Source organism: Cydia strobilella, chromosome 27 (genome assembly GCF_947568885.1).
Source record: "Cydia strobilella chromosome 27, ilCydStro3.1, whole genome shotgun sequence".
NCBI lineage: Eukaryota > Metazoa > Arthropoda > Insecta > Lepidoptera > Tortricidae > Cydia > Cydia strobilella.
Window position 1 is genome coordinate 1518684 of NC_086067.1, and position 24893 is coordinate 1543576.

General features: G+C 39.7%; 1 protein-coding gene across 1 annotated transcript; it reads left to right on the forward strand.

Moving 5' to 3' along the window:
- Positions 1-862: 862 nt before the first annotated feature.
- On the forward strand, positions 863-23038 carry LOC134753662 (fatty acyl-CoA reductase 1-like). Its single transcript, XM_063689604.1, has 13 exons — positions 863-1005; positions 1665-1758; positions 9678-9844; positions 10699-10789; positions 11085-11230; positions 12478-12587; positions 13642-13713; positions 14561-14681; positions 15371-15493; positions 17179-17298; positions 17893-18044; positions 21365-21470; positions 22871-23038. The coding sequence occupies exons 1-13, from the start codon at positions 872-874 to the stop codon at positions 22995-22997; spliced, it is 1563 nt and encodes a 520-aa protein (XP_063545674.1). The 5' UTR covers positions 863-871; the 3' UTR covers positions 22998-23038.
- The last annotated feature ends 1855 nt before the right edge of the window (positions 23039-24893 follow it).

Here is a 24893-nt window from a genome sequence, read left to right on the forward strand (position 1 = left end):
GTAAGTGAGTGTGATTGTATGATGACTATATGGAGCGACATAATCGCTAAGCGATAAAGCTCTTTAATAAAGATTAAAAAAAAATAATTTGTTTTTGTATTTGTATGGCAGTTTTAGGTTGATATATATTATTAGTTTATAATTATTATGTTATTTAACTTTTCATAAATAAAAACTCAAAAAAAAACCCACTTATTTTGATGACTTTCGACGTTATATTCCCAAGTGCAATTGAATTAAAAATTGTTGCGTCAGACAAAAAGACTTAATAGAAGTGGTTTATGCATAATCATTGATCACGGTTCGCTGTAGGTACGAGTACAAGGTTAATTTTAATGTTTTCTTGGTAATAACAATGAAGTTCTATCAATTTAGGTACCTTAACTTTTTATACAAGGTACCTACTTGTCATACACATGTGCATTGTGCAATTTGCTGATAAATTTCCACAAAGTTGGAAAAATTCACGGACATTTCAGAAAAAAATCACAGGGAAACAGGCAAATTTCATTTTGGAAATGGAATGTTTCGTTTCCTGTACAAAAATATAAAATATTACAAAAAAATTCCAAGTGAAAATATTTTTTTTTATTTTTTTATTTAGTTATTTTGGAAACTTTCGGCGGCACATTGGCAAGTCTAGTCGTAATTAAATGTATCTATCTGCTTTTGCGAACGTAGGCTTAATGAAAACGAAAGGCACACTTAAAGTAGTTCTTTATAAAAATAAAATAAGACAAAAATAGTTTCATTGAAAAAATAACCATCGGACCGTGAATACCTACCTAGGTCTTATCGAGGTATCCAAAATAGCTCTATAGATCATCATCCTTGCGAATGACTCCTAATCCTTATGTATTTATTTGCAGACATGGAGAAGACATACTCGGCGGAGGAGCTGGCAGCGATGCCGGACCGCATCGCGGCCACCTTCAGCAACCGCTCCGTGTTCGTCACCGGCGGCACCGGCTTCATGGGCAAGGTTCTGGTCGAGAAGCTGCTCAGGTATGTAACCTCCTTCAGCAACCGCTCCGTGTTCGTCACCGGCGGCACCGGCTTCATGGGCAAGGTTCTGGTCGAGAAGCTGCTCAGGTATGTGGCCACCTTCAGCAACCGCTCCGTGTTCGTCACCGGCGGCTCCGGCTTCATGGGCAAGGTTCTGGTCGATAAGCTTCTCTGGTATGTGGACACCTTCAGCAACCGCTCCGTGTTCGTCACCGGCGGCACCGGCTTCATGGGCAAGGTTCTGGTCGAGATGCTTCTCAGGTATGTGGCCACCTTCAGCAACCGCTCCGAAACAAAAACTTGCTTTTTAAAGAAACATATTATATTGAGTACAGGAATAATTTCCTACAGGAAGAATGTAGACTGGGCTAATGCCCAGTCTACATTCTTGAATTATTACTGAACCAATCATCATTCAATTTCACAAAAGCTTTATATATTTGGGGCATTTTCTATGAAAACGGAACTTATTGTCGATGGCGCTTACGCCGCACAGCGTCGCGCGGCATTGTTTTTATATCGGAGCATCGTTTATAATGGCGTAAGCGCCATCGACAATAAGGTCCCTTTTATAGGAAATACCACATTTATCTTGTGTCTGATCAACGATTGTGGTAGTTCTCAGCAGGGTCTAATATTTAATGTGTTGGTGTTTCCAGGAAGTGTCCCGACATCAAGCAGATCCTGCTGCTGGTGCGGCAGAAGAAAGGCAAGACGCCTCGCCAGCGCATGGAGGACACGCTCAACGATCCTGTGAGTATTTTTTATTATCAGAAGGCATACCGCAAACAACGAAGTTTGCAAATTGCGGGCATCTTCCTCTTTTACTCCAATTAAGCAGTAATTAGAGTGACAGAGAAACTGGCACAATTTTCGAACTTCGGTGTTCGCGCTAGGTCCTCAAATATGGGACAGTTAAAGGATGACTCACGTTAGACCGGGCCGTGACCGGGCCGGAGCTTCCTGCGCTTACTTTTCTATGACATGACAGGTGATCACGTGATGCTTTCCATAGAAAACGAAGCGCTGGAAGCTCTGGCCCGGTTGACCCGTGAATTGCTTATGAATACAGTGTTGCTGATAGTGTAGGCATTTCTAGTGAATGATGGGTAACCACAACCGACCACTTAACCGACTTTACCGGTGCCCCTGAGAATGTTGCAACTGCGGTTGACATTTTCAGACGAAACCACACATCTCATTCAACTTCAACGTAAACGTAGTGGTTATTATCTGTGACCGCAACCTGTGGGGCCCTCTGACTATCAGTCCGCCGGACTATGGATGGTATAGAAAGGATGCCAATCTCTTATGGCAGAATTGTTACAAAAGTGACCGCTTTCAGCTTTAAATAATAGTTCCAAATCTCTCCGGTGGCGCTAGTTAGGCTCTGGGACATGAGTATAATATGAACCATATAAGGTAACAAATAACCCGACCAAATTACGTAGGTTGTTTTTGGTAGTATTTCGGTGTATGGTGGCGCCGCCTAATTACTGTTTTTTCATGGACACTTTTCATACATAGAGATTTGGCTCCTTTATACAGTCTCCATGCGCCGGACGATATCGGCCTGTCAGTTGTTCGGAACTGTCAAATTTTTGTTCTAACTGAAAGGTCGATATCGTCCGGCGGACTGATAGTCAGTGGGCCCCTTTAGGATGTTTCGCTTGTTATAAAAGGTCTCAAGGCAGATATTTGCTATCTTAGGAAAAGGGCGCGTGAAACCGGGCTTTTTTCTATAGAACCAACTATGACTTTTTATGTTTTTGTTTGGAATTTAGAATTTACCCTTGCAAATATAGATTAGTTTTTATCTATCTATCTATCTATAAATTATCAATATAAAAAACCGGCCAAGTGCGAGTCGGTCTCGCGCACTGAGGGTTCCGCACTTTTTAGTATTTGTTGTTATAGCGGCAACAGAAATACATCATCTGTGAAAAGTTCAACTGTCTAGCTATCACGGTTCATGAGATACAGCCTGGTGACAGATAGGCGGACAGACGGACAGTGGAGTCTTAATAATAGGGTCCCGTTTTTACCCTTTGGGTACGGAACCCTAAAAATGAGTTTTGCGTTAGCGTCCCTTAACGGATAGCCTTAGCTTCATACACAGAAGGATCAATTTATACTGTCAAATTTCAATTCTTACGTCGCGTTGGCTATAGCAGGCCACCGTCACTCGCTCAAGGCCACGCGCTATATGCCTACCGCTCGGCGTATCGTCGACGATACAACCGACAGAGGGCCGCCGAACGCCCGCCTGAGCGCTCGCACCGCACGTTTCCCGCGCTTACGCTTCGAAATGCCGAAACCACGTAATTATTGTGCAGTAGTCAAAAAACAAAGGAAAATTTGTAGTTTTTTCATTGCCGAGAGACGAAGAAAGGTGAAAATACCAATTTTAAATCTATGAATTTTGTCACCATTTATTTCTTTGAACGTAGTTAAATCGTAAATTAAGAAGTTTTTTGAGTCAGGTATTATAAGTGTTGTTTTTAAATATTTGATCGACTAATAAAAAATGTGGTTGACATTCGTTTTGTTACAATAATCATCATAGGTACAAACCTAGCGCATTCTTACGATGACGCGTTGGCACGTGACTCGCACGGCGGGCAACGCAGTCTTGACTCTTTGTGCGCGTACTTATGGTACATTTTTTCTCGTCCTGAGAAGCAGGTATTATTATTAAGATTTTGTAGGCTATTATAGCGTAGGTATTTTCGCTTTTGTATGGGAATGATGCATCTGTTACGTAGTAACTATTTATTAATCTTTGGCTATAGCCTATAAGCCATTGCCCCCAAAAGACCTAGGAACATAGCCTAGCCTTGATATAGGCCTAGATTTTATCTTTCGGCGTGCTTCGTTACTAACATATGTAATGTAACTTACATAACATAATGAGTATGGATGGTATAGAAAAGGATGCCAATCTCTTATGGCAGGATTGTTGCAAAAGTGACCGCTTTCAGCTTTAAATAATGGTTCCTAATCTCTCCGGTGGCGCTAGTTAGGGTCTGGGACATGAGTATAACATGAACCAACAAATAACCCGACCAAATTACGTAGGTTGTTTTTGGTAGTATTTCGGTGTATGGTGGCGCCGCCTAATTACTATTTTTTATGGACACTTTTGATACATAGAGATTTGGCTCCTTTATATAGTCTCCATGATAATGAGGATCTAACTTTATTCGCATTACAAATTTTTTTTTAAAAGGTAGGTAACACACGTGTTTCTAACTAGTCTAGGTTATAATAATCGAAATGTTATTCTTGACCTCCTTTTGATAGCTTTATAAACGAGTCGAAATTTTCGAAATGTCATTATGAAATATACTTCGTTTATCGAATAATACCATAGACATAGTATATACAAAGATAGATATAACTCCGTAATAGATGGATACAGTCTAAGGAAAAAACGTGCCTCGAAAATCAAGAAAATTTGATTCTCGTTCAGAGGGCGCTACTAGTTTTGGCCTACAGTCGTATAGATGGCGTTGACGGTTTCGTTTGTTATTTAACAATTTTAACGCATATCAGTGAAAGAACATGGGTCAAAATCATAAAAATAATGAATTCAAATAAAAAGAATCATTTATCTATATTTAAATACATTCTATCGTATTTTTATAAATCTTCATTTTTAGTTTTAAAGTGTGTCGACAGATGGCAGTGAATTTACTGGGGTTACAAAATTTACTATGACAGTACCGCTCTAGTATAAGTTACTCTATGGTATATACAAGCAGTTATAGACGCGCCACCGAGCGACCGGGGGTAAGAGGAAAGAATATTCATATAAAATTTGGGCAGCATAGGATTTTTTTCTCTTTCACTTATAAATTTCGGTATTTCGCCATCACCTATGATGCCACCCGGTCGGTGATAAGGACAAAGCATGGCACTATTTTCTCTTTCCTCTCATATGAATCGCAATAAGACTATCTTTCTCTATTAAAGAGTGTCAGGCCCTTGAATAATACCGTACCTAGTTATTTGTTTTACAAGGGGTTGATGTTTTTTAAATTCTCGTGCTATTGATACCCGAGCAAGAGAAAGGTTTCAAAATTGATATACGGGCGTAGCGAGGGGTTCGAATAGTGGAATCTTGAGCTTTGCGGGGGTTAAACACACTTTGCTCCCGAGTGAAACATTTTCAGTCTCCAAATGAACGCTAAAGGTGGTATTTTCTATAAAAAGGGACCTTATTGTCGATGGCGCTTACGCCATTATAAACGATGCTCCGATATAAATAAAATGCCGCGCGATGCTGTGCGGCGTAAGCGCCATCGACAATAAGGTCCCTTTTCATAGAAAATGCCCCAAATTTTTGCTGTTCAAAAACAATTTAAAGGTCTTTTCTGGCTGCATGACAGAAAAGACCTTATCTTGAGTCTGACACGCACTTGACTTTTTTTGTTCAATTGATTTAAGAGTCCCCGGCAAGCTCGGTTCTCCATACAAACGTAGTTCTGCTCTCATTTTTAAAGGACTAGCTAGATTGCTATGAAACTTTGTACTTACAATAGGATAAGGCATATCTATGTCTGTAATTAGTTTATGTAGCTTCAGATACCATAGTCAAAAAAATACAGCGAATTTAAGTTTTTCATACAAAACTTGTTTTTGCTCTATTTCGTTTGTATTATAAACTGGAGCTAGACCTAGATATACCTCATGTCATTGTATATGCAAAGTTTCATTACAATCCAACACGTAGTTTTAAAATGAGAGCGGAACTACGTTTGTATGGGAAGGTGCAATTCGGCCGAGCTTGCCGGGGACCGGGGACTTGATTCTTTACACTTGGTAGGATTTATTGATGTTGCAGAAAGTTAATAATCGTCAGATGAACATGTGTACTATTGTGTACCATGATCAGTGTGCCACGGCCGCAGCCTTGGCGCGCCCATACTCCGGCTTGCCCAATCGGTTGGTCAAGCGGCTTGACCAAATTTGCCGACCTTGAGTTTGTGGAGGTCGTGTGATGGTTGCGCCCACACGTTTTTAAATTAGATCACGCAAGCGGATATTTTGCGGCCGGAGATTCACGTTCTATTCGTGTTAGTGTTGTATAACTTACTGTACTTACTGTATTACTTGCGATTGTTAATGAAATAGATGAAATTTGGTGGTACCGTAAAATGGGGTGAGTAGGGTTCACGGGGAGAGTTGGGTTATGAATGGGGAGAGAAGAGATGATGATGCGATTTTAAGGCTATTGCTACAAAAATAATGTATTCCAATTTAAAATGGAGCTATAGCAATCGGTGGTTGCGAGCGGCACAGGATCGGTCGGAGTGGCGGGCCTTGGGGGAGGCCTATGTCCAGCAGTGGACATCTATCGGCTGACATGATGATGATGATGATGATAGCAATACTCAAAATAAAATAAAAATCGATCCAAAAATCTTCCAAAATCACCTTTGTATGAAATCCCATCTCACCCCCATTACGAGGGACTACGGGGTGAGGTGGAATTTTCTGTTTATCATCAAAGTTATGAAATGTAACTACCCAAAATAAAATAAAAACTAAAATACAAACGTCCGGAACACTTATTATATACACCATTCAGTTTGCATATGTAAAAATAAAATGTTATCGAGGTTTGAATGTCAGTTTTGCGCCTACTCACCCCATTTAACGGTAATATTAAGCCAATCCTGAAGAAAGGCCAGGTCAAGAGCACCCTAAACCGGCGAGCGTGTATGAGGAATGTTATGAAAGTGAAGGAAGCGAAAGAGGTATGTCAGGATCGTAGCAAGTGGAAATCCGTGGTCTCTGCCTACCCCTCCGGGAAATAGGCGTGATTATATGTATGTATGTATTAAGCCAATATTTTCGAAATACATCAATCAATCCTTCGGGGTCTGCCGAGACGCCGCACTGTGTTTGGTGTCTTCGGTAGTTAGGTGCACTACGATCGAGAGAATAGGACTACATTATTTATTAAACATACCTAATTAGACATTGTGGCCCAGAAATACGTTGATAATAAAATGTGGAATAATTTTCTAACTTACTTACACATTTTTTACAAAATGTCATTAAAAATTAAAACTACAATCATAAAATTTTAAGTCACTTAACTTAAAGAAGAATATATTGTACAAAACGTATAATATATTCTTCTTTGCCTTTGACATACAAATGCAAACCTTTTTTAAAATTATCAACAATAAGAATCCACTTTATAAAATATTGTTAACGTATTCTTGGGCCATCCTGTAGAAACCTTGATATACACGATAAATAACCGATATTTGAGATCATTCATCTTAAACAAAGATAGATCTAACTCCGTAATAGATGGATACAGTCTAAGAAAAAAACGTGCCTCGAAAATCAAGAAAATTTGATTCTCGATCAGAGGGCGCTACTAGCTTGGGCCTACTGTCGTATAGATGGCGTTGACGGTTTCGTTTGTTATTTAACAATTTTAACGCATATCAGTGAAAGAACATGGGTCAAAATCATAAAAATAATTAATGCAAATAAAAAAAATCATTTATCCATATTTAAATACATTTTATCTTATTTTTATAAATCTTCATTTTTAGTTTTAAAGTGTGTCGATAGATGGCAGTGAATTTACTGTGGTTACAAAATTTACTATGACAGTACCGCTCTAGTATAAGTTACTCTATGATCTTAAATAACCAGTCATAAGATTGTCTAACTTTAGAGCTCCATAGGAAAGATGTAGTTTAGTGATATAATTACGGGGTTTTTAGCGTAATATAGTCTCTTATTCCGAGGCGAATCCCTTTATGTTACTGGGTATACAATTTGAGAACAAATGCAATTATTTCAATTAAATTTATTTATTTTAGATTTGTGTTTTTTAAGTAAATATAGTCACAACCATGCCGCTAAAAAAGACACTAGTCAATAAAAGCTACTAGTAACCGATATTTTTCTTGTAATTTTTAGGGTTCCGTACCCAAAGGGTAAAAACGGGACCCTATTACTAAGACTCCGCTGTCCGTCTGTCCGTCCGTCTGTCCGTCTGTCACCAGGCTGTATCTCATGAACCGTGATAGCTAGACGGTTGAAATTTTCACAGATGATGTATTTCTGATGCCGCTATAACAACAAATACTAAAAACAGAATAATATAAATATTTAAATGGGGCTCCCATACAACAAACGTGATTTTTTTTGCTGTTTTTTTCCGTAATGTCCGTAAAAGTCCGACTCGCACTTGGCCGGTTTTTTTTTTAATGAAATTCCAAACGCGTAAATCCTTTTCATAGAATGCCGCCGTCGTTTCGCAAGCACCGTGCAGAATGGCACGACCACCTTCCTGACACATATGTGCTCAACTCGTTTGTCGAAACCTGATATTGGTTGAGTAATAAGTTAAACGATTAAAAAACTAATTTGACGGGTTTCTTGTACAGAACCTACGCCTTTGAAAGTCGGTAAAAATGTAACCTACTGTCTGCGCGCACATTCCGTGCATTCGGAGGTCGAGGAAGTGGGGGGGCGTGCGGAAAATGACACCAGTCACCAACACTATGTCATGACGCCCAACATTATAACATTCCTCAGCCGTGCACGGAATTAGCGCGCGGACAGTATGTCGGGTCGGCCAAGTCATGTTATGTGTATAGTTTGACCCAAAAATACTATGTATTTTTTTTACAGCTGCATGTTGTTGATAATTTAAACAAACGCTGCTGCTGAAAAATGCCTTTCTTTTGCGACAAGTTTAGAACTAGGATTTTTAACAACGGTTGTGTTCAGTCTCAAAACGATATCAGCTGATAATGCCTCTTAGGCGCGAATTTCAAATAACTTTGTGTTTAGTAGCAAATGTAAACTCGCACTTAATATGTGGTATTTCCTATAAAAAGGGACTTTATTGTCGATGGCGCTTACGCCATTATAAACGATGCTCCGATATAAATACAATGCCGCGCGACGCTGTGCGGCGTAAGCGCCATCGGCAATAAGGTCCCTTTTCATAGAAAATTGCCCCATATAAACTGTTGTAAGTTGGGCCTAATAAGTATTATGGTAATGCTACAATGTCATTAACAATACCTATTGCACAAACCGTAGACAATAGAGTATAGAATAGGTTAAGACATTAGACCTAACAATTGTAAGTCAATAATCTATTGTCAGTTCCGATTTATAAAGAAGAGGTTTTCAATCCTTGTTGTTTTAATTTTTCGAGTTTTTTTTAAATACTACGTCGTTGACAAACAAGCATACGGCCCGCCTGATGTTAAGCCGATTCCGTAGCCTATGTACGGCTGCAACTCCAAAGCAACATGCGCGTTGCCGACCCTAACACTCCTCTTCCTCGTTGAGCTTTGGCAACCTTACTCACCGGCAGGAACACAACACTATGAGTAGGGTTATTTGGTTGCGGTTTTTTGTAAGGTGGAGGTACTTCCCTAGTTGGGCTCTGCTCTAGATCTGGAATGACATCCGCTGTGCTGTATCCTACCACACAAAGCGAGATGACATTCACAGAGCCTACTGCCCATACCTCTCTTTTGGACGTAGTTTAAGGACATGCCCGGGTCCATAAGGTTTTCAGATCTTTCGTAAACGGCTGGACCGTTTTTTTCTGTTTTAAACGTTATTAGATATATTCCCAATCATCTCGCACAATTTAACATGAACATATTATCTTCCAGTTGTTCGAAAAACTCCGTACCATGCGGGGTGGCGTCCAGCCTCTCCTTGACAAGATGACCCTCATCTCAGGAGACGCCAGCGAACCAGACCTCGGCCTGAGCCCTGCTGACCGTCAGACGATCCTTGCAGAGACTGACATTATCATACATGCTGCTGCTACTATCAGGTAAAATCATAATTAAATACCATTCCTCAAAAGGTGTCAGACCTTGTTTCACTCAGACTCTGGTAAGATGATTCTCATCTCAGGAGACGCCAGCCAACCAGACCTCGGCCTGAGCCCTGCTGGCCGTCAGAGGATCCTTGAAGAGACTGACATTATCATACATACTGCTGCTACGAGTACTATCAGGTAAAATCATAATTAAATACCATTCCTCAAAAGATGCCAGACCTTGTTCCCCTCAGACTCTGGTAAGATGATTCTCATCTCAGGAGACGCCAGTGAACCAGACCTCGAACTGATCCCTGCTGACCGTCAGAGGATCTTTGAAGAGACTGACATTATCATACATGCTGCGGCTACCATCAGGTACTGTAAGACTTCCATCAGTAAAAGAATCAGTCTGGTTTTAGTCCTAATAATTTTTAACTTAGTCCAGCCTATCTTGAATAAGATGACACTTATGTCAGGAGCTTCTGAACTATACTAGAGGGCCCTCTGATTATCAGTCCGCCGGACGATATCATCTTGTCAGTTAGAACAAAAATTTGACAGTTCCGAACAACTGATAGGCTGATGATATCGTCCGGCCGACTGGTAATCAGTGGGCCCCAAGCCTGAGGCCTGCTGACCGTCATACAGACCAGTATATTCGCCATGAACAAAGATCTTGCCTTCCACTTTAACTTATCTCTTACTCTTTAACTATCAATCCGATCCTTATCGTATCCACATTTTAAATACCTACGTATTCATCCGTCAACATTCATGAACATTAAATAAAGACCAATAAAGATGTTTTCGACAACATATATTAAAATATAGGGTACTTGATGATATAGTGAGTTATCTTTCAGATTTGACGAGGAGCTGAAGAAAGCCGTATTGCTGAACGTGCGCGGAACCAAGCTGGTCGTGCAGCTCGCCAAGGAGTGCAAGCATCTGCAGGTAAGTTCAATTGCTATTACATTTGACTAGGGGTTTTTTGATTGTTTCTGCGAATTTAATTTATGAATTTATTTCCGATACCGAAACAAAGAACATCCTCAATTATTGATGTTAAACTAAACGTGGCGCTTTTAACACAAATTATATTGAAGTGACGGATCTTGAAATAAAGTTCTGCGGCAATCAACAATAAAACAAATAGATTAATTCTTTCGTTCGACTCTATTTTGATGTTATGTTGTGAACACTTGAAACCTATTGTTATATTTTATTGAATTCTTTGTGTGTCTTACAGCTGCTGATCCACATCTCCACCGCCTACTGCCACCTCCATGAAAAGCTTTTAGAAGAAAAACCCTACCCTCCCCCTGCAGACCCTCACCAGATCATTCAGTCCATGGAGTGGATGGATGAAGCGGCAGTGGCCGCTGTGACGCCTATGTGAGTATCATCTGCTAGAACATTCCAGAAGAAAAACCCTACCCTCCACCTGCAGACCCTCACCAGATCATCCAGTCCACGGAGTGGATGGATGAAGCGGCAGTAGCCGCTGTAACGCCCATGTGAGTACCAAATATTAGAGATTTCTAGAAGAAAAACCCTACCCTCCTTCTGCAGACCCTCACCAGATCATCTAGTCGATGGAGTGGATGGATGAAGCGACAGTAGCCGCTGTGACGCCCATGTGAGTATCATCTGCTACAACATTCCAGAAGAATAACCCTACCCTCCACCTGCAGACCCTCACCAGATCATCCAGACCACGGTGTGGATAGATGAAGCGACAGTAGCCGCTGTGACGCCCATGTGAGTATCATCTGCTACAACATTCCAGAAGAATAACCCTACCCTCCACCTGCAGACCCCCACCAGATCATCCAGTCCATGGTGTGGATAGATGAAGCGACAGTAGCCGCTGTGACGCCCATGTGAGTATCATCTGCTACAACATTCCAGAAGAATAACCCTACCCTCCACCTGCAGACCCTCACCAGATCATCCAATCCATGGTGTGGATAGATGAAGCGACAGTAGCCGCTGTGACGCCCATGTGAGTATCATCTGCTACAACATTCCAGAAGAATAACCCTACCCTCCACCTGCAGACCCTCACCAGATCATCCAGTCCACGGTGTGGATAGATGAAGCGACAGTAGCCGCTGTAACGCCCATGTAAGTTCCATCTGCTAAAACCGTAGAAGATAAGCCCTACCCTCCTCCTGTAGACCCTCACCAAATAGATATTTAAGTACTTCGAGTTAAACCAAGAAAATTTTGCACAGATTTTGACAGCTGTTATTTTAAACGACAAACCTATGAAATTATGACGTATAAATAACACTGGCACTGCGTGTGCTGTGCAGACTTTTCGTGGTCTAACCTTAGACATGTGTAAATGGAGAAAGGATGTGTATGCATGTCATTATGTCATAGGTACCTACACTGTCTTCAAACCCGCTGTCTAAACAGCAATGCATAAATCGTCTGCAATAGACGCAAACGCCTGTGATGACCTACACTGTATTAAGATCACTCGCTTACAGGCACCGTTTCAGTCCCTTGCCGTCGTCTGATGCCAGTTGGCCCACGTAGTCCTGTTCCGATTGCAACGGCAAGCAAGTGTTATTAAACCTATGATGCTTATATCTCGTACACCAATGACTACATTAATTGCATAATGTACACAGGTTACTCCAGAAGCTGCCCAACTCCTACGCGTTCACGAAGGCACTTGGTGAAGCGCTAGTCGTTGAGGCTATGAATGAGATCCGAGCCGTCGTGCTTCGGCCCTCTATCGGTATGTATTCCTTAAACGCACCTAGTACATAGTCCTTAGGAAGTTTCAGACTGGCAGAAAACAATCTTACCACTATCATGGATTCTAAAACTATTACTATTATAAATTCTAAATTCCTAGCTGTAGGGGCACTCCACAACAATGTCACTTACGAAATGCTTTGCCTTGTATGACAGATACCTCAAACAAATGCGTAAAGCTCTAAAATATACTGCCAATTTGTTAACCAAGTCATGAAACATTACCAGACCAAATGGACCGCGAGCCAGGCGCAAATTTCGTCAGTCATCGCCTCCCGGGCGAAAACTCGTATAGCGGTTAACGGCTATGTATGATGAACCCTCGTGAACGTCAGCTGCCGCTCCGTTGGTGGGTTGAGGAATGGCAGCCACCGAAGCGCGTAACACGGTCTTTCCACCGCGATACAACCGGCTGACGATTTGTTTTATTAACAATAGCATCTAAACTATCATCTAACAAAGTATCAAACGGGAGGCGATGACGCCGATGACTGAAAATAATTTTCTTTTTTACATGTTCATGTGACCAGCTGACGGTCTTTCCACAGCGATACAATCGGCTGACGATTTTGTTTATTTACAATAGCATCTGAACTATCATCTGACAAAGTATCAAGCGGGAGGCGATGACAAAAAAAAATTTATAGACTTTATTTGCTGCCATTCCTCAACCCACCAACGGAGCGGCAGCTGACGTTCACGAGGGTTCATCATACATAGCCGTTAACCACTATACGAGTTTTCGCCCGGGAGGCGATTGGTCATGAAATCTGTTCCTGGCCCGCGGTCTAAAAAATCGCTTTCTCAGCATTTTTATAAGTACTAAAAGAATGGCGTGTCGTTAGCGACATTCTCGTGGAATGCCTCACAGCTATTTGATAGAGAATCACTGTTTGGCACGGCAGGCAATGTTGAATAAGTTTACAGTAGTTGACACTGTTATAGGATTTCAAGCCGGGTTTTTGAGAAACTTCCTTACAAATAACTTGCTAGAGCATTTTCTTCTATACTGATTTGTGTGTATCTGTTTTCAGTGATCCCGATCTGGCAAGAGCCAATCCCCGGCTGGACGGACAACATTAACGGGCCCACTGGATTGCTCATTGGTAAGACACACTTTGGATCTCTCTTTATCATCTTTCTACCGTTGTCCCAGTTTATGAACCTTGTCTGTGTATGATAAGGATCGAATCATCATTTTGCATTTATTTCGAAAACGATTTTTCTGCTCTATACAGCACTACCGAGGTTTGAAGCCACGATGTTTGACCACCACACATACGAAAGGTTAAATTCTTCATCGTCTGATTGTCAAGGCTTAAATCATTGCAAACAAGCTCTAGGATAACCTCATATAACATTTAAATGTGATGTCACCCTCAAACTTTAAATGCACTATTCGTGGGGTAGTCACACAAATCTCTGTTTTGACATTTTGCTGGGACGTCAGTTAGCCGCGACCACGACCAGTGAAACCTGTGTCGAAACGTCGGTAAATAAAGGTAACAAAATAAATTCGCGATAGACCCGTTTGTAAATGTGATTTAATATAGGATAACCTCTTTCTAGACATGGGGAAAAGCGTTGCATTTTGATATCAGTGACTGACGATCCCGTTCCAAAAAAGTCACAGTGAAAAGTCATCGTGACTCTGTCATGCCTATTAGCCGTGTCACTGCATGATATTTGTGACACGCCACGGTCCTGTAATGAACGTTTTTTTTGTAACACTGTTATTTCAACGTGACTTCCGAACACTCCCGACTGAGCCCGATAAGAGCCGTTTCAGTCACAGCGTAACAGAGACTGCGCTAGGAACAGTAGGAACGTATGTGATTTTGTAACGTGACTTTGTCACCGTGAGGTTATTTATCCCCCATATCTTTCATATTGCCAGTCACCATCTATGCTCTTGTGGTGATCTGTCCATAACTTGATGATGTCGTGTTTCAGGGGCTGGTAAAGGCGTCATCAGATCCATGTATTGCAAGAGCAACAGCTACGCTGACTACTTGCCAGTCGACGTGTTTATCAACGGCATCATGATTTGCGCCTGGGAATTCATCGAAAATCAGTAAGTGCTGATTTAAACTTTCACTTTTTTTTACTCATTATTATTCACAACGACGGGACTTAATCGCGTAAAATAAGTTTTAAATTTACCTCCGACGTTTTGAGGACGGCGTTGTCCCCGTGGTCTCGGAGAAGACTGGCTCAAACCTGGACTGGACTGGATTTAAAACTTATTTTACGCGATCAAGTCCCGTCAATAATAATCAGTAAGTGATCCTCCACTCAATAGTTATTTTATAAGGGGCAAAGTTGTTGTTTAATTCCTTATTCTAATATTGATAACCGAGCATGCGAAAGATTCTAAAAGTGGAATCATGAGCGATGCAAGTGTTCCAAGGGTTAGACAAACTTTGCTACCGAGTGAAACTCAAAACTTTTCACTACAACAACATAAGCAAAATAATAATTGTAAAACAATACAAATTAAATCCAAATAGTTAAATGCTATTTAATATTTATTATTCTAAATCACTCTTGTGGATAAAACAACATGCAACTTTCTCAGTTTTTGAAGAATAAAGAGATCCTTTTTGAGCTGGTGTGGTAAAAACAATTAATTTTTTGCGTCTATATTTTTTTTTGCATTTCCTCTTAGTTACTAGTATGACACATTAGTATTTTTGTCACACCTTTCAAAAGACTAAAACTAACATCATTAATATTTACTTATTTATGTGATAAAATTGACAGCGTCAAGAACGTGAACATAGTGAACTTCACATCATCAGCAGAGATCAAAGTCACGTGGTCAGAGATGATCGACGCTGGGCGAGAGATCATCATGAACCGAGTGCCGCTTAATGGAGTCGCCTGGTAAGTGGACACCGTAGCCTACGAACGCTTACGTCACTGTACCTGAAAAATATCGGCACCGGACGTAAAATCGTCTTTAAGAACACCATTTTTAGGGTTCCGTAGCCAAATGGCAAAAAACGGAGCCCTTATGGATTCGTCATGTCTGTCTGTCTGTATGTCCGTCCGTATGTCACAGCCACTTCTTTCCGAAACTATAAGAACTATACTTTTGAAACTTGGTAAGTAGATGTATTCTGTGAACCGCATTAAGATTTTCACACAAAAATAGAAAAACAAAAACAATTAATTTTGGGGGTTCCCCATACTTAGAACAGAAACTCGAATTTTTTTTTTCATCGAACCCATACGTGTCTATGAATAGGTCTTCAAAAATGATATTGAGGTTTCTAATATCATTTTTTTCTAAACTGAATAGTTTGCGCGAGAGACACTTCCAAAGTGGTAAAATGTGTCCCCCCCCCCCTGTAACTTCTAAAATAAGTGATAAAACTAAAAAAAAAATATGATGTACATTACCATGCAAACTTCCACCGAAAATAGGTTTGAACGAGATCTAGTAAGTAGTTTTTTTTTTAATACGTCATAAATCGTAAACCGCAATTTACCTTTCACTCACGATTCACATAAAAAATACATTGTTTAAACTGTGTAATGTACGGAACCCTCGGTGCGCGAGTCCGACTCGCACTTGGCCGGTTTTTTTTTACTAGCCGATGCCAGTTTTTCCACTGCAACCAATTTTTCCAAAAATATGTTTTCTGCTCTACACGACACAACCGAAATAAGAACCCACGATCTTTGACCACCACCATTCATCACACACATGTGAAAGGTAACCGAATCTTTACATACTCGTACATATTGGCAAAACGTGGACAAAGGAGTAGGCAGAGGACCGACATACATAGAAATCGCTCCACCGACAAGAGTCTAACACTACAATATATGATGATGATGATGATGACATACATATTCATCAATACATGGAACGTTTACGCTGTATAACTTTTAACTACCAAACATCTTGTTTACAAATTGAAATGTACCAAAGAGAGTCACGAATGCCATTTTTTTAATATCACTTCTAGCCAAGTGTTATTGGTGGGTCTCTATTGTTTCTCATAAAGTTTTAAGTCATAATGCATTGTTTTTCCGAATTTTCGTTAGTCATAATTTGGTTTTTCTCAGAAACGTGTAACTAATCGCACTTAAACTATCGTGAGACATATTTCAAAATATTTATCAGTACGGTTTTTACTCACTATTATTTTTAGTCGCTTTTGGCGACATGTTTCGGATTCTTTGGGAATCCATCCTCAGGCACGAGTGTCCGCGGCGGTTGTTCGTCGTGCACTGCCCCCCGCCCCCGCCCCATCAGCGCGTGCGCAACGAGCGACGAGGCGGGCGGCGCGGGCAGTGCACGACGTACAACCGCCGCGGACACTGAGGATGGATTCCCAAAGAATCCGAAACATGTCGCCAAAAGCGACTAAAAATAATAGTGAGTAAAAACCGTACTGATAAATATTTTGAAACGTGTAACTTTCAGGATTGCCTTAAAACAAACCTAACCTAACCTATCTACTAGGATAACCTCACGAAAATCCTGAAATGTTAACGGTTTCAGAGTTATGACTAATGATAATCTGACAATCATTACAATAATTAATTATTTCTTGCAGGTACCCTGGTGGCTCGATGAAGCACTCAAGGCTGCATCACAACATCTGTATGGTGTTATTCCACTGGCTGCCCGCTATGTTGGTGGACTGTCTTCTCTTCGTCCTCGGCTACAAGCCTGTGTATGTACTCTTGGATTAAGCTGTCAGTGATGTCGGATTGTAAAAGTACCTACATCCTCAGTTTGAACCTGAAATGATTTATTGCTGAGTATATATTAACACTAGAACGGTTCGGGTCCGGGCTGAGGCGTCAGACACTTTATTTACACCGATCACCTATCATGTAAAACGATATAACGGACGGCTCGACCTGCGGGCACAGTCGCATTTTTATCGCCTGTCACTGCCTGTCACATTCCAACAAGTATGTAAGTAAGAAAGTGACAGGCATAGTGACAGGTGTAAAAAATGCAACCATGCTGCCACCACTGGACTGTTGTATCGTGAATCACCCTTTTGTTTTGCTGCAACGCACACAGCAATTCTACGGTTTATTTTTTTAAGTTTTGTTTTTTTTATCTTAATGTTGCTTTTTTGTATCTCCTGTGTTTCTTCTGTTTTAATATGTGTGTATTGTGGCAAACGAATAAATGGTTTATCTATCTATCTATCTAATCATCATTTAGCCTGATTTGTGTCCTAACTTAATTATATTCGTGGTGAAACCCGCTTTAAGTCCGATAACATGCTTTATCGTTCATTCACTATTCACAGGCTGTGTCGCGTGCAAAGGCGTATCAACAAAGGTTTCGAGGTGTTCGAATACTACACCAACAACCAGTGGGACTTCCAATCTGACATCGCGCAGACGCTGAGAAAAGACCTCAACCCGCGCGAGCGACAGGACTACAAAGTGGATGCCATTGGTAAGTTTATTGGAGCAGTACTAATGCAAGAAACAGTGTTAGGTAGGACACATGTAAGTCAAATCAATTGTCTTTGCCTTGCTCTGTCCTCTCGAACAATGGCATCATATATCGTCGGCCTAAATCGCATACCTCGTAACTCCATTTTTTTTGAAAATCATGTTTTGACACTTTTAGATAGTACTATTCTGAACCCATCTAACGGCAAAACTCTTAAATACCAAAAATAAACCGTTTACGTTTAAAAAGCAAAATAGAAAACCTCGCAACTCCCGACCGCCATTTTTGTAAAAGAAATACCTCGTATCTCCCCCCGCCGCCACTCCCATCAGTACAGTTTGCGATGGCGTTGTGACTGCTCGTCAGTTTTGCGTAAATATTTAGGAGGAAAACGGGTGCTGAATAACAGGTATGTGTATAAGGTTCTACGATTTTACTGATTGTTTATTCTTGATTGATATTTATCATATTTAAACACATTAGACTATTGAAAATGTCCTTTGGTTGCGTGCCATGGACATACGAGGTTTGCTTCGCCTGGATCTTTACTCATGAAGATTAGTTACGTGGTTTTCTGCCGGTAACTAGATTCAAGAGCTTGCCTCTGGAGGCACCTTGTGGACACAATAAAATCGCTTTTCAAGCCACGAAATCGGCTCATCGTGATGAGAACCGCTCGTCATAAACCAGAAGCTTTGCCGCATAAAATGTGTGTGGATCAATGTGGCTCTAGAATCCTCATTTCGGGATCTGACTGAGATGCGTGCGAAGCGTAGGCTATATAAGGATTTGATTTCAGAGAGAATCCCCGACCGGGAGGATACAACAGCCCCATCAGTTGTGGTCAGCTTCGTCAGGTGGCTTCTTCCAAGGGACTGGACAAAAACTTTTGACCCCCGATTGCTTGCTCAATGAAGCGTGTATTGGAACCGGAAGTCACGTCGTACTAGTTTGCCGATCTTCTTGTTTAGAGCCCGTCGCTGTGAAGACTTCTTCCACCTTCCCTCCCTTCCTTCTTCTTCTGCAACTTGGCAGGTGGGTCTTTCCCATCGTTCCATTATGAGCCTGAGGGTTTCCTCTGAAAGCTTCGACCTCCCGGCTTTACGCTGTACTTCGCAAGATCTCATACCTTCTTTCCTGAGCATTCCAACCACATTTTTGAGGGTCTGGTTTATGTCAACGGCATTTGTGCTTTCCACGGCAGCGAATCGGTTCTCCAGGTTCGACTGAAATGCTTTAGATCCTACCATGGTTTGGAGCAGCCTAGGCCGGATGTCGGAGCCTGGACTTATCAAACGGACACGTTCGAGCTTATGGTTGTATTCAGAGAGCCTCTAACAAGTCGATGATCACTACCGGTGTTGAACCTGTTGATCACTGAGACGTCTCTGAATATATAATAATATGCTTTTTGTGATCTCATTTTTTGTCATAGTCTCTGGGCTCCATCACGTCCACTTCCATGTTTCTTTGGGGCTATTTCTTGAATAAATAAATAAATATTATAGGACAATCTTACACAGATTGACAAAGTCCCACGGTAAGCCCAAGGAGGCTTGTGTTATGGGTACTCAGACAACGATATATATAATATATAAATACTTAAATACATAGAAAACACCCATGACTCAGGAACAAATTTAGTATCTATTCTGTGCTCATCATACAAATAAATGCCCTAGAATGGTTGAAGAACGAATTCATCAAGAAAAGCCCCTCTCTCGAGGAAGTTGACAAGCATTTGCCCCCTATGATTCTGGCTACCCAAACCATGGGATCCTACTACCGACTCGCTGCAATTCTGTACTCCCACTTTAACGTGGGAAGCCAGAGGAGGCTTTTCTGTTTTTAAGTTTAATAAATATTTTTTAATTTGCAAGTTATTTTTTTTAATCCACAATTACCTTGTTGAGATCAAAAGATTATCCTCTATTTTTACGGATTTTAATAGCAAAACTCTTAACTCCTGATTAGCTTTCTAGAAATTTTGAAGAAAAACTAGTAACTCCAAATTTTCCAGGTTCAGGTGATTTAAAAAAAAATGGTTTTAACAATCTGATGGCTAAATTTAATTTAACATTATCTAAAAAAAATACTAAGTAAGTCTTCATGCAAAATTTTTGGTAATTAAGTTTTTTGTGCCTCCTGTAAAATTTGGTCAAATTGAGTTACGAGGTTTGCGATTTAGGCCGACGATATGAGATGTTTACGCTGCGCTGACTGAAAATAGACACGATTACGTCCCGTTTATAAGGGTTTTTTTTAGAAAAAATGGTACCCATATCCTTTTTTTCGAGAAACCATCAACTTTTGGGTTATTTAGACTCAGCATCACGAGTACTATTGAATGAGACAAGGAAAAAAAGTCTCCCCGGTTTTTCATACAAATTTTGGGTGTCAGTTTTGTAACGGTCCATACAAAATGTATGCGGATATGCGTTACAAAACTGTAATTTTTTGGGACATATTTTTAACTTTTTAAATCGATATTTCTTGTGATTCTGAGTAGAAATAATCCAAAAGTTGTTGGATTTTCGAAATAAAATGGTACGCTTAAGTGAAAATGCCCTTATAAAGGGGAGCAACAGACAAAGAATAGTATTTATGAATTTCCTCTCTTTAACACTTACATACTTGCTAGCTAGGAAGAATTAGCAATTGTTCTAGCTAGCAAGCTTCGACCTGACGAACTCATGTAGAAACATATGTACGGTCGAGAAAATTTATTCTTTAGCAATTTGCGGTTCAAGTAAATTTGGTTATACATACTTATGCTAAGAACTGTCCAATGTAAAGTGAACTGTAAACAGCTAAAGAATAAATTTCCTCGTCTGTACAAGTGTACATTGCTTTTTTTCTGTTGAATGCGCTAAGTTCGTGTCGGTTTCTTTAAACCAAATGTCAATCTAATGTAATGTGTGTGTAATGTGTGTAGGGTAGGGTAGGAAACAGTGGCTCGGAAAAAAATATTCATATTCATATTCATATTCATATTTTTTATTTGTATTAATCATACATTGTCATGGATGCGTAATTTACATTATTAATATTATTATTTACAATAGATATGTCAGAAATATGTGCAATTGAAATTGGGTTTCATTAAACATTAGAACAATAATAACAAAAAATAATGATAATACTTCAATTGTCAATAAAATAATCATACCCCGTTCCAATACGTAATAGCCAGTTACAGTGGCTCACTCAACCTAATTCCAACACGATAGGTAGAGGCGATATTGGGGCGACTGAGCCACTGTTTAAGCTGAGCCACTGTTTCCTACCCTACTCTATGTAATGTGTGTGTGTGAGTGCAGGTCTGGATATCTCGCGATACTTCGAGGACTGCATCCTGTCAGCTCGTCGCTACATCTTGAAGGAGACAGATGACACCCTCCCAGCTGCCAGGAGACACATGAAAGTGTAAGTTGTGTTGTGCTAGCTGTGCGATTTGTCAATCTGTTGTGTATAGTGACCAATTAGAATGAAATATTTTGGATACAAATAAAATTAAATACGATTAAATTACCCTCCTTGTTCTCCTGTCATATTAGTTATTTTATTGATACTATCTCAACATTATGACTATGACTAACTTTATTTCAAAAGAACAATATAAACAAGATAAAAAAACAGAGAAGTAAAACAACAGGCAGTCTTATGTCTGAGGGATCTCTTACAGTAAATCTCTTGGGGTACTGTATTAACAAAAAGTAATAACCGAATTATATTTTTTCCAAACGCATATACATTTTTACCTCTAAATTAAATAACTAACTTATAAAACTCAAAAAACCTAAAATTGTTACATTAGTAATTACTGTGCAATGTACCCATTTCTCACAGACAATAAAGATTATGATTATGAAAACTAAAACTAAAAGTAGTAGTACCACTGTATATATCTTGTATGTAAATAAATGTTTACTAAAACTAAAAATAAATAAAACTAATCTTAAAATAAATAACTAAAAACTATTCCCCTGCGGCATGGTGCCGTAGATGCTGGCAGCATTTCCTCGCTGTATCGCAATGCTTACTCTTTGTGCGAGGAAGCTGCCAAGCTCTACAATCACCGGTGACGTCTATTATTCTTTTAGAATATAGAATAGAATAGAATAGAATATAGAATATTTTTTATTTTGCTTAAAAATGTGGTACAAGAGATGTTATAAAAAATATATCGTGGTCACACACATTCCACCAGAAACAGGCATGCAAAATTTAAAGTACCTAAATATTAAAAGAAAGCATGCAACGGTACGCATTTAGAGTAAGTACTTACAACTAATATTCTAGTGCTCTTAAATCTAGCGTATTACTAAAATGTCAAAATTACAGCCAATTAATTTTAGCCAATTAATTAAATAATGAAGACGCGTTCGGACCCCACGGGCCAAGGGTCTCGACGCCAAACTGAAATAGATATCATACACTAAAGAAAAAGTGACCAAGTCCACCGGTGGCCGAGGCGGGAACCCGCGTCTTCAGCTTACGCCTGACCACTATTTTAGACCACCCAAAAATCAAAACAAATCAAAAAATATTGAATAAAATAATTTGATATGTTCCCTAGTAGTATATTATTTCTAATTTTTGAAGTAAAACTTCTTTAGGCGCGACTAGAGGGTAACTTAGATTTTTCTGACGGAAGTAACGCTCACTAGTGACACACGCACACACTTCAGTGCCAACATAGCGATAAACGTCATCGTGTAAGAAGTTTTACTTCAATCGCGCGTAAAGATTACACGCACACACTTTTTCTTTTTTTTTATTGTGTTTCATTATAAAAAGTAATTAATTAATAATTTTTGTTTCAGCATGTGGTGCGTGGACGTGATGTTCCGCGTGTGCTTCTGGGCGCTGATGCTGTACTGGCTCAGCGGGTGGTTTACCCCCCTCTTCTCGTCCACCCCCACCGTCACCCCTGAGCCCATCTCCACCTAACCTCTGCTAGTCCCACTAGCTGATAAGTTAACGACAACTGGGTGAATCAACTATTTCTTGTTGTTATTGTGTACCGTCAGTCAGGGGACAATATTAGCACGGATTGTTAGACGGAATGTTGTATAACGATCCACAAACGTGCTTATTAGTGGTAGCTCAGTGGAAAGGCCTTATATCTACCACAAAAATGCATGTTTGATTAATTTAATTACCATAAAATCGGGGTTTTAAGAGTGACCCAGGAGAACGTAACCATGGCAACGAGTGACAAGAAAAAGTTGATTCACCCAACTGAATTCAAAGAACATGGCCCATAACCTGTTATTATATGGGCTTACAATCTGTTATGGATACTCTAACAATATGAAAAACTAATCATAAGTATAAATATTTTTTCTAATTTTGTCACTTAATAAATAAAACAAGAAATTTGGGTGAAAAATTTAGTTAATAATTCTCGTTTGGTTACTTTTACTATATTTCTAAACCATGTTAAATAATTAAACTTTTCAAAATTTTATAAAAATCTAAAATAATTTAAAAATCAGTTGAAACTTCTAGTTACAATCCTAAATATATTGAAACACGGCTATGTGTGAAATAAGTAAAATAAGAATACAATATCCTAGTTACCTTCAAGCCATGGTCACCGTGCTTCGTGTGAACAAAATGGCCGTCTGCTTTACCTGTAGTATTCTGTAAATATTAAGTTTTAAGGGTAATTTAGTTTTGTGTCATTGTATCAAGTCCTTGTTACCTGTAAGTATGTAATGCTCAAATTGATGTATTGATGACGTTAATTTTGTGTTTAGCCAGCATCAAAAGTAGCTGATCACATTACACGTCAAAAGTATCTACCATTTGCTAACAGCTTAAACTTTGGTATGCTTCGTAGCAGATCTGCTCCATATAATAATGTTCAACTTAAGGGGCTACCTGAGGTTTTCATCGATTTTTGACCAGTTTCGAATCGTATCTCCTACTTTTGCACTACATATAGAATTATAAGACAAGCGGCTATCGGTTCTTCAATCTTTTATCTCCATTTTTGTCTACCGGATTGTGAAAAAAATGAATACTTATTTATTTATGATTGTTTTAAACATTGCCTAAAAAAACACTTTTTTCGTATCTCGATTGCTGTGAAAGATCTTACTTATACGAAATCTACATATTTGGGTTCGTCTTAGACGTCTCTAAAAATTTGTCTAAGGTTTTAATTTTAAACTAATTAACACAAAAGTTATGGCCAGAAAAGCAGTTTTTTGGCCTAAAATTGTTCAACTTTGATGCCAAATATTTCGAAAACAATGAACTTTGAAGTAAATATGGGATAGTAATATTGCTAAAATCCGTTGATGGTAATATGATAAGCTACAAAAAACATTAGAATACTAAGGCATTCAAATCGAAGGTCATTGGCGCATGGGATCCCCTTAAACATGAAGTTGTTTATGTCTAAAGGCATGTCTATATATGTAAAACAATTAGATGGTAACATAGTTTTGAACACGAAGATATTTATCTCTATACTATCCTCAAAACTAAGTGGCGAGTCTGGTCATAAAGCAATCTCTTTCACTCTTGGTTGGTCTTAACAAGGCTAAAGGAGATAGCATTATGATTATTTATGATCTCAGTCGCCAGTTTTGCGGCAAGTATAGCTAGTTGGAAAAGTATTCCGGGGTGGTAGATACTTTTGGCACAGGGCGGAGACGCTATACATCAAAACTCACTTGCGTTTCTGTGTCAACGGGACGTCTGTACACGCGGCATGCGTCATAGTGTGAGTAAGTTGCTTAAAAATAGTATTAAGCGGCCGGCAAACGGCCGTCAATCTGGTGTCGCGGGACGAGGTAATTCGAGTCGGGGCGGGGCGGTGCGTGGCCGTTCTGT